A 16,181-nucleotide genomic window follows, 5' to 3' on the forward strand; every position below is an offset into this window, starting at 1 on the left:
TCTTTTAAAGGGAGATGGAGCAGCCTGCACTCTTATTCACAAAAGAAAAATATGCAGTCTGCAAAGTAGACCTTTTCAATGGATAAGGACTGGATTACCAACTGTGGGCAAGTGTACACTGTTCTGCCTGCCTTGGGCAGGGCAGCATCAGGGGACCCAGCAGGGGGAAGGGCTGGGGAAGACAGGCAGCAGGACAGGGAAAACACATGTATGTCAGCTGAATCAGCTCTTCTGCTCAACAAAGCACAACTGCCAGCCTGAGGCTGATGTACTTAAGAGAAGTATTTCCATTTGCAGTGACACTTGAACATCAGACTTGTTTTGCCTGAGTTCAGAAGCTGAGATGCCCAACATTAGGTTTGTGCACTCAGATGCTTTCATCGGAGGGTCTGTGTTGCTTTTAGAGGTGTAAATGCCAGCTTGTCTGCCTAAGTGCAAAAATGCAAAAGCTTCTGCAGAGGTGATCAGTGGAAAAGACAATTCATTCCCCTAAGCAACACCATCAGTTTTTAATAACATCTGACAATCTAAAGCAGAAATAGAATAGCATTATAGGACCTAGTACTATTGCCTAGACCATTATGCCTCTGAAAATGGCTTTTCCAATTAAACATCTGTTTTTACTTTATGCCTGTACTGAAATTGAAGTCCACTAAGAGCCTGAGCCAGTACTTATTGGTGGGAAGATTCCCACTGAATTTAGTGGACTTAGGCACAAACCTTATGTGACTGTCTTGAAATAAAGCATAGCAAGAAACCTGCAATTAACACAGCAATTATAAGTCTGCAAAATAAAACAACAAACAACAAATTAAAATGCCATTGAAAAAATCTATCCATTGCATGGTAAAGTGTTTCATAATCATGTCAGTGCTTTATGTGAATTTTATTTCGTCCATAGGGGCCAGGAGAGTGCTGGAATTGTGACTAGTGATGGCGAGTCATCCCAGGCATTCAAAGTGCACAAGGTAAAATGCAAATAAATGTTTTGTATTCTTAACTGAGATGCATGTAAGTTAGTTTCTGGTAAGAAACAGTGTAGTTAGAGGAAAAAGTAACATGCTTGATGGGCTGTTTTGATTTTGTCAGAGTATCTGGTTTTGTTACCTGTCTTGAATGTATCCTTAAAACAAACTTGCCAATGTTGTCCTGATAGGTGTTTCTGTGCATACAGTGACAGACACACAGAAGTTACCCAGAGCATGCCAATGATGTCTCAAAAACTTTTTACCAAAGTCACTCTGCACTCTGTTAACTCGGCAGATTTGGAAGAGCATTGATGCTCTTCTTGATCTTAAAAAGAAAAAAAATACTGTTACAGACTGCACAAGGAGATGGATGAGTAAATTTTACACTAGTGAGTAAAGGAAGTGGCAACTACTTTACCCATAGGTAGCAATAAACAGAATCTAAGACAGAATGGAGGCCTGAGAAGGTCACACGGACTTTCTTGAGCTGAGAGAATCACGGGGGATGTTACAAGACACATAATGAGCACAGCCTTAAAAGTATCTATTTTTAGTCAGGGAATAGATTGTTCCATGAAAATCCTCAGTACAAAAATGTAGTTTGCTTTATTTAAAAACAGGACTAAAGGGAAGTGACATAGCACTGTGACCTACTCAGCTTCTTTCTTTCCCATATCTTTCAGGTTATTTGCCTTTTTCTTAAAGTTCCTTTAATACTACTATACCAACTTTAAGCAGAAGAAGAACTTACAAAGTCACCAGGAAAATAAAACCAACAGAACAGTTTTTTCTTTTTTTCTCCAAAGGGAATGGGCCTTATAAACCACGTCTTCAGTGCAGACAGCCTGAAGAAGCTGTACCCTTCTAACCTTGGTATTGGACACACGAGGTACTCCACCTCAGGAATTTCTGAGCTTCAGAACTGCCAGCCTTTTGTTGTAGAGACTCTTCATGGGAAGATTGCTGTGGCACACAATGGGGAGCTAACAAATGCTGCACAGCTCAGAAGGAAGGTTAGTACCTCCTTTGGGGGCTCAGGCATTTTTTCTCTCTGAGTGTGAGGCAGAAATGAGCAATACGGTTGCTGTGACTTTTCCTTAATACCAAACTTTTTTTTTTGTTTTTTTTTTTGTGGGTTATAAAAGAGCTCACTAATCAAAATAAATCATTTTGGAAAAAAAAAAAAAATCTGTGCAGGGGATTCTGCCTTGATATCTCCTTCTGGATCTGTTATAGGCAATTTCATATTTTCTCCTCTCTATTTTAACCCTCTTCCCAGAGCATGCACAAAGCTAATTAAATCACCCAAACATGAATTTATGCCCTGAATATTGGTGGCATTATTTTGATTGCATGTGGAGCAAAGGAATGAGATGAAGAAGGAAAAATGTAGTGCTAGCACAGAAGATTGTCTGACCTCATTTAATGTAGTTGGTTTATTGGAAGAAATTTGGCATTATTATGCTGTGATCACCTGAAGCACTGTGAAACGTTTGTTCTTTGCACCAAGGTGTTGTTAGGTTCAAACCTGAGTGCTGTGATGTGAGATTGTTTTTTAATGCTGGTAACACTTTTGGCTTGTGTCTTACAAGCTTATGCGGCACGGTGTGGGACTGTCGACCAGTTCTGACAGCGAGCTGATCACCCAGCTGCTGGCTTTCACACCTCCCCTGGAGAACGACGACACGGCCGACTGGGTGGCAAGGTGAGGGTGAGGAGCCTGGGCTTCACACTCAGCCCCAGCCATTGCACTCAGCATGATGTGCAGCTGTAAGTGCTCACAGCTGTTGGTGTGGCACACAGTCATGTTCACCTATGTCTCATTCCAGAATAAAAAACCTAATGAAGGAAACTCCAACTTCGTATTCATTGCTAATTATGCACAAAGACATAATCTATGCAGTACGTGATCCGTATGGGAATCGCCCGCTCTGCATTGGTCGCCTTATTCCAGTAGGGGACATGAATGGGAAAGGTAAACTCTCTCTCTCTCTCTCTCTCTCTCTCTCTCTCCATATGCATAGTGTATGCTTGAAATTACTGTTATAGGTAATTAAAACTACACTTACTGAGGTGTAAGTAGAAATATGTGATGCAAAAATGAGTTTTGAAAAATATAAAAAAGTTGGCAAGGAAAAAAATCATCTATAGGAAGTGTGCAAAATTCCAGTCCCAGATACCAGGGAATAATGATAGCCTAATGATAGCCACAGTTAAGCATCCCAATTGTAATACAATTTAAATAATTCTCATTGCTTAAAGAAGAAAGCAGTGATGAACAGAATTACAGAGGGGTTGAGGTTGGAAGGGAGCTCTGAAGGTTGTTAGTCCAAACCCCTTCTCAAGCCAGGCCGCTTAAAACCAGTTGCTCAAGACAAGGTCTAGAAATAAGTCTGGTTTCTTCCTTTTTTCTCCTATAGTAAGGTGGGCAAAAAGTGCTGGATTACTTGCAATGTACCTCTGAATTCCAAGCAGCCCTGTCACATGTATTGACTGGACCATTACACAAGCAGTTTATGGGAAAAATTCCTTGTGTTCCTGTTCTGTCTGCAAATCAACAATTTTCTCCCCTTGTGACTTATATGAACAAAATATCTTCACTTGTCACTTATATCAACAAAATATCTTCACTTGTTGCAAACTAAAATAATTCAAAGGCAAAGCAGTGAATTCTTCCATATCTTCGGAAAACTGAGTAATTTTAACCACAAGAAAAATTACCCAGCTTTTTTAAAGCATATAGACATTCCTACCCTATGTGACACAATTATATCTTTCCTATAGTTGTGACTCTCAAAACTCATTGGAATTCAATCCAGCATCCTCTGTAATCAAAAGCATTTATCAACCTATTCAGCCTAGGGAAAGTAAGGATTTTCTTGTGTCAACAAAAGTAATTATGTCTATCTAAAGTCACTGAACTAGGATTTGAAAAGTTTGAAATAGTGCAGGGATAACAAAGGTAGTTACCTGAACTGTTTCTCTTCATGAGCTGTGAATATGATGCTATTGCTCCACTTCTGCCTAGAACAGGTTTATGATGTTTATTTTGTGGATGTGTTTGGGATTTTTTTAAATAATGGAAAGGTGGAAACAGTGCAATGCTATTTTAGTTAGAAATTACAATAGTCTTTAATTGCACACTTGGAAACCATAGCAAACCAGATACTGCAGCAAAAATGTGATTGGGGGGTCATGGTAACAAAAATTGGGGACTCTAACTGAAATCTTTTACTTCAGGAAAAGATAACACTGAAACAGAAGGATGGGTTGTTTCTTCTGAATCCTGCAGCTTTTTGTCTATTGGTGCAGAGTAAGTGGCCTAATTCTTACTTTTTCTGAAAACTCTTCCTTAGACAGTGATTAAACATTAAATCCCAAGTTGCCAAATATCATAATTATACCAACATGAAGACACCAAGGTTTAGTTTGCTGTGGGGGATGTTTTTTGCTAGACCTGGTTTTTGCCAGTTTATTTTCTTAAACAGATGATTGTAAAAAAAGAATTGTGTGTGCAGAAATTAACAGTAAAGACAACTACTATCACAAAGCAAATGCCTCTTACTTGTTGCATTATACCTGATTACCCATATAATTTGTTCATTTTGCCCTAATTTTCAGCAGCATAGTTGCATTACAAAATAATTCTTCACCTACAGAAAAGTTACACTGGTAGTTCACAGGCTGAAATAACCTGAGTTGTAGCATATGCTGTTTGGTAAGCTGGCCTCCTTGTTAGAAAAACATTAACTGTTTTCTGAAACTTTGAAATTTCTGTTAAGAAAAGATCACTGTGTAGGACAATCAGCTGAATCCTGTGTGTTTTCAATAAAGCAATTTTGTCTAAACTTCTTCAGTAGCTAGTGCTGCTTGCTACTGCTAGTATCTGACCAGTGAATAAACACAGATTTGCTTACTTTGGATTTGTATGTCCAGAATATTTCAATATTTTGGCATAGGTTTAGATGTTAGAATAGCCACCTGGGGACTCAGTAAAGAATATAGAAAAATATTTAATAAGGTTAAACACTTTAACATAATATACTTAAACCTAACTATTCCATACTTCTGCAGATTTGAGAAATAGAAGGTACATTTCTAGTCAGCTTTATGTCATTTGGGGGTAGCTATTTGTCATCTCTAGACAGATATTTCTCTAGATTTGGCTTGTGAGGCAGGATTATTTTGGGTACCACCTCTATTCTTGGTTGTATTTCTTATATTGCAGTGTAAGGTTTATTACCTTCCTAGAAAAGTTCTCTAGTATTGATACAGGACTATGTTTTTAAAATATATTCAATCTCAATTAAGCCTGTACAGTATGTCTCACACATAGGACAAGTACCATAATTCTCTGGTACCAAGTTTAGTATTTTTACTTAGTCTATTGTTTTTGGATATTAATTCAGACTTTAGTTTTAGTAAGGGTCAGTTGTCTTATCATGTTGGTCTTAAAATGCTTCAGGTCAAATCCTAGGATAGAAGTAAGTTGTCATGTTAGGATGTTCAAAAACATTTTCACTTGTCAGTTGACTCTTGTTTGTACTTCAGAATTACCATCCAGCTTGAGGACATTTGTAACTTCTCTGTATTTCTTTTTGAAGGTACTATCGGGAGGTCCTTCCTGGGGAGATTGTGAAAATATCCAGACATGATGTCCAGACACTGGATGTTGTACGAAGGCCTGAAGGAGACCCTTCAGCATTCTGCATCTTTGAATACGTTTATTTTGCAAGACCAGACAGTATTTTTGAAGGTACAAAAATGTTACATACAGAGCTCTTCCCTAAATAGTGTAAGATGTTATCCTGGAGCACAGGGACTCTGTGTTCATAGTGGAGTACCACTGAATATAAGCTTACAGAGCACAGCTGGGACAGAATGGGCTGACAAAGGTTTTGAGATAAAACTCATCAGGAGGAGCATGGAACATCACCCTCCTGTTTCTGGATGTGGATACAGCCTCAGATAGGCTGCCTGCATACTCCTCTGGAAGGGATGAAAAGGGCCATGAAAATTATTAAGGTAGATGAAAGATCTTTTAAAAGTGAGAGACTGAAGAAAGGGACTTTATTGGTTCATGGCAAACATTTTAAAAACTAGACTGGTGAAATGGGATTTAGAAAATACCTTTATTTTGATATTTTTCTTTGCAATAAGTGTCATTTCAGGACGATGCTTGTAATTTAACTTGTAAATCTATGCATTATCTAAGTATTTGGCATTGCCAGTGTAATGCTTTTATTATTATTTCAATAGAAGCTCTCAAAATACTAGCCAAGATTCCCATACCTGGCAAACAACCTCTTCATTGCTTTCTAGGACCATGCTATCCATTGATCCAGTACAATTTCCCACCCTCATAAAGCCAGTTTCACCCCAAATTGCTTTTCTTTTACAGTCACCTTACCCTTCAGTGTCATTACTTCTCACATTCCTTGGTACTGCTGCTGTAGCTTTTGCTATGCCTCATCTCATCACAATACTTCCAGTTCTTTCCCACGTTGCAAGTTTTGTAGGACCTTAAAAGCTTTTGAGTCCCCTTATTCTCTTACTAAATTCAGGGTGAATTTTGCCATCTGATTCAAAGTCAGTAAGCAGACAGAAGCAGACAGAAGGATTGCATAAATTTTTTTTTTTTGAAAAAGCTGTCTAAAAATAGAATATGAATGTTATGAACAGGAAGGCATAATTTCTATTTCTTCCCTCCTGTAGATAGATTTTGTAACATCCACAGGACCCTTAGTTAGTTAGTCAATTAGGGCAAACTGGATTTTAGTTCTCCCTGTAGTGATACAAATGTGAATGTTAGAATGTGACATTATGTCAGGAAATAAAAAATTACTTAATGGAAGTGGTTATTAGTTCTGGAACTTTTCTGACTGACTTCTATGCCTGCAACTTGACACAAAAATTCATACAGAAGACTGAGAGGAAGTGTGAATCATGCATACCACGAAAAACACTTCTTTCTATTCGTAGGTCAGATGGTATATTCAGTCCGCAAAAGATGTGGGCAGCAGCTTGCTATTGAAGCACCTGTGGAAGCAGACCTGGTCAGCACTGTTCCAGAGTCTGCAACCCCAGCAGCTCTTGGTTATGCTCAAAAGGTAAATGTTATCTTGTTCTTTTTTTCCCCAAGCATTTTTATACACATCTCTTTTAGTAATGGACTACAATGATGTTGGCTGTTAGAATTGCATATTGAAAAAGCTGTATATCTTCAGTACGTAGGCTACTCCTGTTGAGTACCCTGCCTTGTTTTTTCTGTCATGACTCCTCTACATTTAACAAACAGTAACTGAGACAACAAGTCCTTCTGTATTAATTCTGTTTAACTGTCTCCTGTTTGCAGTGTGGACTACCATACGTTGAAGTGCTCTGTAAAAATCGATATGTAGGGAGAACGTTTATCCAGCCAAATATGAGGTTACGGCAGCTTGGTGTTGCAAAGAAGTTTGGTGTTCTGTCTGATAATTTTAAAGGCAAACGAGTTGTTATCATTGATGATTCAATTGTGAGAGGCAATACCATTTCACCCATAATAAAACTACTGAGAGAATCAGGAGCCAAAGAGGTAAGGAAATTTAAGTCAGTAAAATACAGATGTAAATGGAAATTGATGGGAGGTTAAAGCACAGGGGCTTTACTTCATTTTACTGTGCATTGTTGCTTTATTTAAAAGGGCAGATGTGGGAAAAAACAATGGCTAGTGTGTAGATGGGTCAAGAAGGTTCTTTTGTATGAGTGTGACTTTTGGGTGATTGGGGTGACAGGAACAGGTCTTCACTTACAAAGCACTCTCTGGCAAATAAAAAAAGAATGGAATACAAATCAGTTAAGATCAGAAAACCAAGTATTCCTGATGTGTGACTTGTGGAAGTGCTAAGAGTACAATCATATACTGCTGTAAATATATCTTAAGTCACCAGAGCACCATTTTTTTAATTGATAAAGATTTTTTTTTAAGCAAAATAATGTGCAAGTCAGTCACTGGAGCAAAAATGTCCTGTATAATGTTTGATTTTGTAAGCTGAAACTTGTTTATCAAGAATTGAACATCATGAGAAGTAAAATCAGGATGGAACCTTCTAGGAACATTAGGAAATACTGTAAAAAAGTTCTAAAACTGTGTTACCTTCTCCTGCTATGTTGGCATCTGATAAAAACTTTATCACATTATCTTACTTTTAACCCTTCAGTGATTTCTGTGCAGTGCTGTGTTCTGTTCATTATCACTGTGTAGAATTGAGACTTAGCTATTATCTGCTGACCATCAACTTATATCAGCCTGTTTTGAAACTGTTTTTATTCAGGTGCACATCCGTGTAGCTTCACCTCCTATAAGATTTCCTTGTTACATGGGAATAAACATTCCAACTAAAGAAGAACTCATTGCCAACAGACCTGAATTTCGTGATCTTGCAAACTATATAGGTAAATGCTACTTTCTTTTTTTTTTCCTCTTGTAAGAGTTGTCAACTGTATTTTATAATGTATTTCAAAGTAAAGCAGAACATACCGAGGCACCAGGCAAACTAACTAAAGAACTGTAAGGTTGGTAAGCTGGGTTTCTGCATTGTGAGTAGTCTGTGGATCAATTCAGGTACATACTTTTTTTTAAACATAGTTAGGGAGCTGTATTTGTCAAAACAATAGAAAGTATTAATTACATCAGCATAAGTTGCAAATGAAGTATGACAACAAAGCTTCCCAATACTTAAAGCTCCTTCGTAGACACTTGACAAAAAGAAGCCACTGCAGTCAAAATACCAGGAAGAAAATAAGCAGTGAAAATCTGTCCTATAATGAAAAGCAGATGTAGTTTCACTTGCATGAGATATTCATAAAAATACATTTTGAATTTGTAAACACCCACTGAATTTTCTACAAATTGACAATTATGTAAATAATTTTAACTACATTATGTATTTCACTTTGAAAGAAATGACATTTGAAACCAACCTAAGAATGTTAAAAACCTGAAATTTTGAGTCGTGTTTGCAGCAGAACAAAAGATAGATTGACAGTTTATGTTCCACTGTAAACTCCAATTTCCTGTGTTAAATACTTACTTTCATTTCTAATACTGTGATGGAATCTTTTCCCCCAAATTATTGTGAAGGTGTAGGGAAATATTTAAAGTTTGTAGGATCTCATTTTTAAGTAGTATTCACCACATGAGTGCAAAACATAGAAAACTAATGATATGAAAAGGCTATCAAACATTCCTACTGCTAGAAAATTTGCCTGAATTGCATGATTTTTTTCAACATGATGGTCTTCCCCTCCTCCAGGTCCCAGAGAGGCTTGGTAGTCCTTGGTGCTCAGATTTGGGAAGCACTAGCCACACACACATCTACTTCCAGACCTGAACTAAGGTTAACTCTGGGAGACTGCAAGGAGTTCAGGGAGTCTTAGTATACACTCTGGACTTTGGTTCTGTGTTTGCACTTATGTGTCACATATTTGTTCCCAACACAACCTTCTGTCTATATTTCAGTGAGTCTGCTCCCTGCACAAAGCATTTGAGAAGGGCAAGACATACTACAATCTTAAATTTTTTCAGTCACTCTCTTTCATAAACTATATGACAACGTGACTGCATTTCCAAAGAGCATTGCATTTGATACAATATTGCAGCTTTAACTCCTGATCCTTTATTTCCTCTAGGAGCAGACAGTGTTGTCTATCTTTCTGTGGAGGGGCTGGTATCATCTGTTCAAGAAAGCATCAAAGCAAGGCGAGACAACAACCCCAAAGCTGACAAGTCCTTTGGAAAGCTTGGTCATTGCACAGCGTGTCTCACTGGAGAATATCCTGTTGAGCTAGAATGGTGAACTTTTAGGGGATGGACATCAGTTCATACCTTGTTGAATGTACCTTTTTCAATGATGCCTTCTTGCTACATAACCTTCTTGCATTTAGGTCAAACAGAAGCCTTATGACAGTTACCTAATTACTGTTACTAAAACACATCTTTAAGTAAAGACTTACAGAAAGTCCAATGTGCTGATGAAAACAATGCAAGTAGATTAAAATATAAAATCATATAGTTTTGATGCACAGTTGCGCCTTCTATTTTCTCACAAAATGCTATAAAAACCAAAGGATTTTAAATTATGTAGAAGTCCCAAAGTTTGTTGTTTTGGTCTTGCCCTCAAAGCTCCCCCATTAGACTTGTTCACAAAGCACAAATCGTGTGATGATGTAACTTGAAATTATCAAAGTCTTAGTGCAAAAGTATCTGAAGTTTGCTTTTCTCCTTACGACAAATACCAGATTCTGAAGACTGAAGTTGCTTTCTCAGCAGTTGTTGCTTTGGCTTTTTAAGAATAGAAGTCTCGAACTTCTGCATACAGCCTTTTTTAATTGAGGCCTTTGTAACAGATCCTATGCATATGATGTCTGACATGATTTTTAAAAATGAAGACTCAGGGAAATGCTCAGCCAAAAAGATCTCTAGTTTTGTAACTTTAAAATTCTGTTTTAAAGTCATGTAATTACATTATCATTGTGTGCTTCTATCAATTGCCAATATAGTGTGGAAAAACTAAAAAATACTTGGCACTGCCATTCTTTTTTCTGTTTTACGCCTTGTTTTCTCTGGCATAAGTCTGACAATTTCTGAAGTGTACTTTTCATTTGTCAACATCCAAAGTAAACTAAAAAACCACAAACTTTCCATACTTAACAGTAAAAATGATATATCAAATAAGGATCATGAATTGTTCTGGTTATAGTCTTATTTTAGTACATGAATGCTGTTAGAATAAATGTAATGTTTAAAAAAATTCAAGTGTTCTGAAGAACCATTAGCTGTTAAAGACAATGTGTTCAGCTGGTCACAATTACAGTTACTGGTATACAGGAAGATCACTTGGACAATGAACCACTAGCTGAAAATGGAAAAGCACCTTTTCATAACTATTGCAAACTTCCGCACAATTTTTAAAATAGTTTGTATACCTCAGTCTTTCTCACCAAATACCAGCGACTTAATTTTAGATTTTCTATTTAATATTGTGTATTTTGGCCTTATAATTGTTTGTGGCACTGTTAAAAAAATAAATAGAAAAGTTTAACAGCTTCTTCCTTTCCCATTATTTTCTATATTGTTGAGAATTACAAGATTGCTGATTAAATTCAAAAGGGAGTTTTATGTGTGATTTGTAGCAATTTGCCTCATTGACAATCACAACACAGAAGTCCTACTTTGAAAAAGCATGTAAATACACATGCTGTAATGAAGTCAGGACTTCAAAACCTACTTGCAGTCAAACCTGTGGGAGCACCTAGATGTGATGAGCATGGGGCTTCATCAGCACCCAGACCTGCATATTGTGGGACGTATGTGGATCTCTTCTAATTAGCAAGTTTGGTTTGTTAAAAGAACCTTAACAGTCCATCTGGACAGTAAATTGGACAAAACCAGAACAGGCCTGCACACTGACCATCCCCTCTTCCAGGTCAATCAGGAAAGAGTACGAAAAAACCAGGAAAACTGTTGTGAACTGTTCTTTCCCACCATCAAAAGAAAATAATTTTTAGAAGGGCTAAGCTGAAGTCTTAGATTACAAATACATCAAATACAAATACAAAAAAGAGCCCTTTATATGTGAGATAAACATTTAGATGCACAGTGTAAGAAGTCTATCTGTATGAAATAGTCCACAGGACTGGAAATGAAACTTGTGCAAATTCTCTTTAATGTGCTTTGAACAAAATGCTATTTTTGAGGTCTCCTAATAATTGTTTTATCACTAATTAATGTGATTTGAGCATTGGGTCGCATCATTCTAATTTAAAAAAAAATTAGTCCTCTTGCCTTTTTCCCCCTCCACATTATGGAAAGGAAATTCTGTCTGCTGCTGTGAACACTGTAATTTTTGGATGCACTGCAATGCTGAATCTTTATTATGTATTTTTCAAAATCTTAAGTTAAAGAGGAGATACTTTTAAATGTCATTCTATTCTGACAGCTGGATTTATGCTTCAGGTTACTAGACACAATCACATACAGCTAACACACACCAGTGAGTGTGCTGAAGAAAACTCTGGCTTTAGGTGTCGCTATTTCCATTAATATTTTACTGTGAAACCATTCCTGCTCTATTACCAATGTGCAACTGCGCCAAACTATCACTCAGAGAACGTGACAAACAGTAGAAAGCTGATGTCTAACTTCTCCCATGCAAACATTAAAAATGGCTGTGGTCTTCTCGTTCTCTCCGTGAGGCACCACCGGCACCATGCGCAGAGGTTTTAATGACACCTTGAATGCGCCTCGGAGGCAAAGCAAATCATTTCCTGTGAGGGTGGAGAGGCACTGGCACAGGCTGCCCAAGGAAGGCGTGTGCCCCATCCCGGGAAGTGCTCAAAGCCAGGCTGGATGGACCACTGAGTAGCCTGGTCCAGTGAAAGGTGTCCCTGCTCGGAGCTGGGTGCTGGCAGTAGAGGATTTTTAAGGACCCTTCCAATCATTAATATTCCATGGTTCTATGACTTTGTGTCATTAAATCAGCACGCGGCCCCCAGGGCAGTTCCGGTGCCCCTTCCCCCAGCACGGCTCCCGCTGCCCTCACCCTCCCGCTGCCCTCACCCTCACTCCCCGCTGGCCGCTCTGAATCGCATCCGGGGGGAAGCCCAGCCCCGGCCGCTCCCCGCTTCCCGTTCGCCGCCCGGGAGCCGGGCATGGGCTGGCTGCAGGGGCCGCTCCAGAGGACAGTCAGGGATTGCTGCAGGGACTGCTCCTGGAGCGGAACGCTGCCTTCCCGCTCCAAGCACCGGGAACACCAGAGGCCCGCCCCGCAGCCCGGACGTGACCTCGCCGCCCGCCCGCCCACGGCCGTCCCACCGGCAGGAAGGCCCGTACCACCTCCCGGGCCGGAGGGGGAGGACACACGGGGACCGAGACGAGTAAACTGTGAGCATGAGGAGGGAACCCTGCCCTTCGCCTGAGCCATCTTCATTTGTTTTCAGCACTTTTCCCATGTCTGCTGGGGACAGCGGGGAAGGCTTTGGCGCCCTCGCTGTGCCTCTCTCTCCCTCTCTCCTTCCCTCAAGAAGCAATGACGCATGGCTCTGGCGGAGCAGGCGCTGCTGGTGCGTACCCAAACGGCGCCACGGCCGCTGGCCAATGAGAACGCGGTATTACCTCGTCCCGCCAATCGGAGGCGCCGCCGCTGGCGGGCTGGGGCGGGGCCAGGAGGGCGCCGGGAAGTGCCGCGGGCGGGGATTCCCGAGGAGCGCCGGGAGCCGCCGGTCCGTGTCTGTTTCCGTGTCCGTTTCCGTGTCCGTTTCCGTGTCCAAACGGGGTAACCTGAAAGACGAGAGCGGGGACCAAAGCCTGCATCCGTCCGGTCACCGGTCCGGCCTTGGCGGGAGGGCTCGCGGGGCAGAAACGGGCATCAGCACGAGCAGTGCCCCAAAAGTTCACGTGATGGGGGTTTCTGCTTGTGAAGGAAGGATTCGTATTTCACAATTCCATTGAAAGAGTTACTAATTAATTAAGCTGTGTTAGTGAATTTATCAATTCAGGGATGCCCAGCTTTAAAAATGAGAATGTAACCGTGAGGAACAAGCTACCTCAGTACAAGTCAAGAATCCAGCTTTGCACCTTTTGCAGTCTGAGGCGTGGTAGAGCTGGGTATTCTCTGCCATGGGTCTTGTTTTTTCCTCTTTGTTGTTTTGGTCTTGCCCTAAAAGCTTATTTTTTTCCTCTCCTTTCTGGCGGTGTAGTTGTAGTTGTAGTACACCGTTGTAGTCCGACTGAAGCGTTAAAGTGAGGCGGTGTCTGGTGTGTGGTTCTTGCATGTGAAAAATGCATATTTTGTGATTGGCTTTTCGCAAATATTAAAATGAATATTATATGTGTTGTGTTAGAAAGTAATGCTGTATACTCTTAAGTAGTGTGTTAAATATAGTTTTAGGTTATAAAAAATTTTAAAATAGAAGCTATGCTATGTAGGATACCTTTTTAAAGAAAGGACTTGCTGCGAAATAGCAGCCATAGGACACCTAAATCTTTCAGAGAAAAAGAATTTATTGCCCTCTTATCAGAAGAAACTAACTTCTTCCCCCCTCGAAGGTTAGGATTCAGAGGAGGAAGTTGACGATGACCAGACAGAATCCTGTATTTGAATGAAATTTATGCATCATGTATCAAATGTATGAATATGCAACAAGTTATTATTTTTAAGGGTTAATCCTCTGTTAACGTGTGTCCTTTTTCGGGCTCGTGCTGCCCAGAAAAAGGTACCCGGACATCCGTAACTCTCTGTCTCTATTGCCTCATATTGTCCTAATTCAAATAGTCCAAATTACTATTACCCTTAATTGCATTACTGCTTTTATAACCATTTTATTCCTGTTCAACTCTTTAACGTTTCAAACCCCGCGTCTGGCGTTTCCCCCTGCAGGAGCTGCGGGCGCGATGGCGCTGGCGGCGCTGGTGCGGCGGGCGGCCGGGCGGCACGGCGAGCGGGCGGCCGTGCGCTTCCACGGGGGCCGCGGGCAGCCCCCGGGCCGCCGCTCCTACGGCGCCGTGCTGGGGCTGGCCGGGGAGCTGACCGCCTTCCTGCGGAGGCGCTGCGACCCGCGGGGCGCGTGCGAAATAGGCCTGTACTGCTATCCGGGAATCAACCTGCCCTCCTGGATCTTGGGGTAATGGCTGGAGTGCTTGCACTTTTGTGTTGGTTTTTTAAGGGTTATGTCTGTCAAAGCAAATTTTAGTTCGCTTATATTTTTAGCAACAACAAAAATGTAGTAATAGCATAGTAATGCCATCCCAGTGCTGGAGTCTTGCATCATTTAGGGAAAAAGATGTCAGTATGACAATCTTTTGAAAACCCATTGCTAAAACATTTCTGAATCTCAAGCCTTAAAGCTGTAAACTGTAACTGTATCCCTTCATTAAAAGTGATCTAACATATTTATTAAAATTAAATAAAAAATTTAATTTATAAAGAAATTCTAAAAAATTAATGACCAGCATATTTACTCTGCTCATTTAAAAGTGGAAGTGATCTGACAGAAAACATCTATTGAGAAAAGGACTGTGCGGGTTTTTTTAATGAATGGTCTTGCTGGCTATACAAAAGAAAGATGTTCTGAATGCAAATTCCATGTTTTGAGGTAAATGAACATACATTTAATATTCCATTACAAATATTACAGAAAGAAGTAATGAGCATTGTAACTAAAGTGGTGTTGATTAACTGATAGCTAGGAAGTTGAAATGCTTGTGATCTCAACACTCATGGTAATCCATGAATTTTTTTAAAATCTTGCTTCTGCTGAGGGATTCTAATGTTTGTATCCTTTATATAGGTATCTTTTGTATTCCTAGCATTTATGGTGGAATAGACAATCACAGGATCACAAGCCTGTTTTTTCAGCTGATGAATACAGCAGCAGTTGTGCTTCCTGGGGGCATAGCCTGTGTTGGTATCTTCCTGTTGTTCACACCTCATGTAAAATACAGAATAGCACCAGAAGAGGTACCACAGTGGAGGATAAGGATTTCAGTGGAGTGAGAAAGCAGTGTAATCATAAACCCCCCACAAGCACGGAGGAACTTTCTCACCAGTCAGGAAACACTTCTGCCCCAGTGCAGCAGGTTGCTCTGAGATGTTGTGCAGGCACATCTCAGGAGGTGTTCAGGACCTGACTGGACAAAGACCTGAACAACCTGGTCTGGTGTCACAGCTGGCTCTGCCTGAGCAGGAGGTCAAACTCAGCATACTGATGTCCCTTGCTGTCTGATTTGTCCTGTATCCCAAAGAACTGAGTGTAACAGGTTTCTTTTGCTGTGTGAGGGGGATGGATGTGCTGGGGCTCTTTGATTCTTACAGCTGTCATTGGGAGTAGCTGGCAACTGTGTGATGCAGGGCAGGCTGAAGCACTTGCTGGCACAGGGGCTGTAGGAGCATTGGGATGCTGCCCTTGCCACATCTCCATTTGGGACCTTGGTGCTACTGCAGTGACAAACCTCTTACACAGAGAGGAAGTATAATAAATAAATTGTACCTGCAGTACAGAACCCAACAGCAGAGCAGATGTGAGGAGTTTTGGGGTGGTTCAGCCCTTGTGGCTCTCCAGGAGTGCCACTGGAGGGTGCAGGGCAGGGATCAGGAGCCCCAGGACTTGGAGCTCCTCCGCCTGCCTTGGAGGAAAGACATCCCAGGGCCTGCTTAGATTTCCTTACGCTGC

General features: G+C 40.5%; 1 protein-coding gene across 2 annotated transcripts in view; it reads left to right on the plus strand.

The window, feature by feature from the left end:
- The window catches only part of PPAT (phosphoribosyl pyrophosphate amidotransferase), a 43,283-nt gene extending 32,224 nt beyond the window's left edge, over nucleotides 1-11,059 (plus strand). For both annotated transcript variants that reach the window (XM_058803046.1, XM_058803048.1), the window contains exons 2-11: nucleotides 902-968; nucleotides 1,775-1,981; nucleotides 2,561-2,673; nucleotides 2,798-2,943; nucleotides 4,209-4,281; nucleotides 5,573-5,724; nucleotides 6,951-7,078; nucleotides 7,324-7,545; nucleotides 8,285-8,405; nucleotides 9,642-11,059. In XM_058803046.1, coding sequence (XP_058659029.1) covers nucleotides 902-968; nucleotides 1,775-1,981; nucleotides 2,561-2,673; nucleotides 2,798-2,943; nucleotides 4,209-4,281; nucleotides 5,573-5,724; nucleotides 6,951-7,078; nucleotides 7,324-7,545; nucleotides 8,285-8,405; nucleotides 9,642-9,808 — 1,396 coding nt within the window. In that variant the 3' untranslated portion in view covers nucleotides 9,809-11,059. The remainder of the gene's footprint in view (nucleotides 1-901; nucleotides 969-1,774; nucleotides 1,982-2,560; nucleotides 2,674-2,797; nucleotides 2,944-4,208; nucleotides 4,282-5,572; nucleotides 5,725-6,950; nucleotides 7,079-7,323; nucleotides 7,546-8,284; nucleotides 8,406-9,641) is intronic.
- The last annotated feature ends 5,122 nt before the right edge of the window (nucleotides 11,060-16,181 follow it).

The sequence above is a fragment of the Ammospiza caudacuta genome, chromosome 4 (genome assembly GCF_027887145.1).
Source record: "Ammospiza caudacuta isolate bAmmCau1 chromosome 4, bAmmCau1.pri, whole genome shotgun sequence".
NCBI classification, from domain to species: domain Eukaryota; kingdom Metazoa; phylum Chordata; class Aves; order Passeriformes; family Passerellidae; genus Ammospiza; species Ammospiza caudacuta.